The sequence below is a fragment of the Etheostoma spectabile genome, unplaced genomic scaffold, assembly GCF_008692095.1.
Source record: "Etheostoma spectabile isolate EspeVRDwgs_2016 unplaced genomic scaffold, UIUC_Espe_1.0 scaffold00012748, whole genome shotgun sequence".
Lineage (NCBI taxonomy): Eukaryota > Metazoa > Chordata > Actinopteri > Perciformes > Percidae > Etheostoma > Etheostoma spectabile.
The window spans coordinates 1-3,325 of record NW_022603968.1 but is presented as its reverse complement, the minus strand read 5'-3'; the positions used below and the strand labels follow the sequence as shown (position 1 = coordinate 3,325).

The window sequence follows — 3,325 nt, the reverse complement described above, 5'->3', positions numbered from 1 at the left end:
TCACAGACCAGGTCACAGACCAGGTTACAGACCAGATCACAGACCAGATCACAGACCAGGTCACAGACCAGGTCACAGAACAGATCACAGACCAGGTCACAGACCAGATCACAGACCAGGTCACAGACCAGGTTACAGACCAGATCACAGACCAGATCACAGACCAGGTCACAGACCAGGTCACAGACCAGATCACAGACCAGATCACAGACCAGGTCACAGACCAGATCACAGACCAGGTCACAGACCAGACTTTAGAGTGAGGTCTAGACCTGCTCTGTAAATTATAGAGGTCTAGACACGAGATCATGAGTTTTATTTAAAAGATCTTTTGCCAGAAAAAAAATTAACATTAAAAAACTACCGGGGACAAACACTTTTAAAAGGAGGAATAAAAAATATTGATTGTTGTAGTAAATGTTTTTTATTTTAATTATTTGTTTTAATTTTCTGGCAGGAGGGTCGCGTCCGTAGACCCTCGGCTGTGATCCAATCCCCAGCCGTGTGTTTCCCACCACCACTAGGGGGCGCTGACTTTGTCGTGTCTTTCAGGCCGGTTCCTGCTCCCCGGTGCGAGGACCAGGAGGACACAGAGACCCCCATCATGGCCGCCGCCGACCGGCTGCTGGACCTGATGTTCTCCTGGATCGGGCAGAGGGAGCGCTGTGCCGAGCAGCTGGAGACCCTGGCCCGGGAGCTGGAGTCCCTCAGGGAGAAATGCAACGCCGGGGAATGCGTCGGCAGCGGCGTGGCGGTGGTGGGCGCCGCGTGCCTGATCGGGGCCGGCGTGGCCACGGTGCTGAGCGCCGGAGCGGCCGCTCCACTCCTCGGTGTCCTAGGAGCCGCGTATTCAGGCGTAGGCGTCGCGGTCTCCGTGGCGACTAAGATCACGGAGCACTTTGCGTCCAGCGGCACGCTGACGGAGGCCAGGACCATCGAGCAGAGCAGCAGCAACGTGGCAGAAGAAATCCAGAAACTGTTCGAGCAGCTGAAGGCGGAGCGGCGGGAGGCGAGGTTCTTCGCCGACCCGGACGACCTGGACCGGCACGTCATGACGGAGGTCCTGAGAGCCCTGGCCCGGCGGAGCGGACTGGATCGGGGAATCGACCTCCACATGCGGGGCGATGAGATCCAGTTCTTCTTCAGTGAAGGAACCAGGTCCACGGCGCCCCTCCTGGTCTTCAGCTCCACAGTGATCAATGGATATTTGGGAATTTTAGCGTTCTTCACATTTAAAGGTAGTGGGAAGAAATCGACATATTTAATTACTAAAGGAACGGAACAACTCGTCCAACTGCTGTCTTCAGCTGCTTTTAAAACAGCCCTCAAAGGAGGGGCCATCGTAAGTATATGTAATAATAATAATAATAATAATAATAATAATAATAATAATAATAGTAATAGTAATAATAGTAATAGTAATAGTAATAATAGTAATGGTAATGGTAATGTATACGTTATTAATCCCACAGGGGAAATGACCATGCATGTGTACATTGCTGATGTGGTCTCCTCGGAGTGGGAACATGAATATTAACGAGACGTTGATCCCTGTTCTTGCCAGGCTGTGGGGGGGGCGGTTGGGATGGCGTTCGCACTTCCTGAGGCGATTGACAACTGGACCGAGCTGATCAAGAAGAACCATGTGACCGAAGCCAGCCAATCCCTGAGAGACACAGCCGCCGCCATCCGGAAGATGACCCGGGTCCTGAGGGGCCAGTTTGACGACATGAAGTAAGAAGGGTTCTGGTCCTTTAATGTGTTTACTCCACCTAACTGGGATTCTCCACCCAGGTAATCCAAAACCACCAAACTACCCCCACAGGACAGATCCATGCTGTAGACGTCCTGCGCCACCGTTTATATATATATTTATTTATATATATATATATAATATATATATATATACATATATATATGTATATACATATATATATATATACATATATATATATGTATATATATATATAATATATTATTATTATTATTATTAATGTGCATTGAATATTAAGACAAGGAACGTGTCTAGCTACTCGCTAGATGCTCCTGAACAAGCGGTGTTGCTAGGGTTACGGTTGCTGTGTGACGTCATAGGCGCCAACGCGGTGGTCCTCCCGCTCCGGGACTCCTAACGCGCTCCGCAGCGTCTCTCAGTGGGACGGACGGGTCAACACTGGGTCCAGGTCTCTGACACGTCCACGACTGACCTGGGACCAGTTCACTCAGTTAGAGACCAAGCAACGTCACGTCTTCTAAGCTCAGGTCATCGTAGAGACGAGTCCAGCGAACTCGTCTCTCTCAGGTCATCGTAGAGACGAGTTCGCTGGACTCGTCTCTACGATGACCTGAGAGAGACGAGAGAGACGAGTTCGCTGGACTCGTCTCTACGATGAACTGAGAGAGACGGGTTCGCTGGACTCGTCTCTACCTGAGAGAGACGGGTTCGCTGGACTCGTCTCTACGATGAACTGAGAGAGACGGGTTCGCTGGACTCGTCTCTACGATGACCTGAGAGAGACGGGTTCGCTGGACTCGTCTCTACGATGACCTGAGAGAGACGGGTTCGCTGGACTCGTCTCTACGATGACCTGAGAGAGACGGGTTCGCTGGACTCGTCTCTACGATGACCTGAGAGAGACGGGTTCGCTGGACTCGTCTCTACGATGACCTGAGAGAGACGGGTTCGCTGGACTCGTCTCTACGATGAACTGAGAGAGACGGGTTCGCTGGACACGATGACCTGAGAGAGACGGGTTCGCTGGACTCGTCTCTCTGGTTCTGTTGTTTGACTCTAACGATCACTCGCTTCATCCACAGGAAGATGTTTGATGACATCGCTGAAAGGGAAAAAGAGCGGGAAGAAAAGAAGACTACTCAAGACTGGGATGAGAGGGATGAAGAGGAAGAGGAGGAGGAGAGGGAGGAGGAGGAAGAGGAGAGTAATAGAGAGGAAGAGGAGAGCGATAGAGAGGAAGAGGAGAGCAATAGAGAGGAAGTGGAGAGTGAGGAGGAGGAAGAGAGCAATAGAGAGGAAGAGGAGAGCGATAGAGAGGAAGAGGAGAGTGATAGAGAGGAAGAGGAGAGCAATAGAGAGGAAGTGGAGAGTGAGGAGGAGGAAGAGGAGCATAGAGAGGAAGAGGAGAGTGATAGAGAGGAAGAGGAGAGTGATAGAGAGGAAGAGGAGAGCAATAGAGAGGAAGAGGAGAGTGATAGAGAGGAAGAGGAGAGTGATAGAGAGGAAGAGGAGAGCAATAGAGAGGAAGAGGAGAGTGATAGAGAGGAAGAGGAGAGTGATAGAGAGGAAGAGGAGAGTGATAGAGAGGAA

The 3,325-nt window shown here is 50.8% G+C and overlaps 1 protein-coding gene across 1 annotated transcript; it reads left to right on the top strand.

Moving 5' to 3' along the window:
* Window positions 1-457: 457 nt before the first annotated feature.
* On the top strand, window positions 458-3,104 carry LOC116679430 (uncharacterized protein C53C9.2; the record flags this gene model as incomplete). The annotated part of the gene is given in 3 exon segments (XM_032509075.1): window positions 458-1,342; window positions 1,565-1,734; window positions 2,818-3,104. Coding segments are annotated over 3 exon segments (1,195 nt in total), but the record flags the coding sequence as incomplete, so codon positions are not given.
* Between the last annotated feature and the right edge of the window lie 221 nt (window positions 3,105-3,325).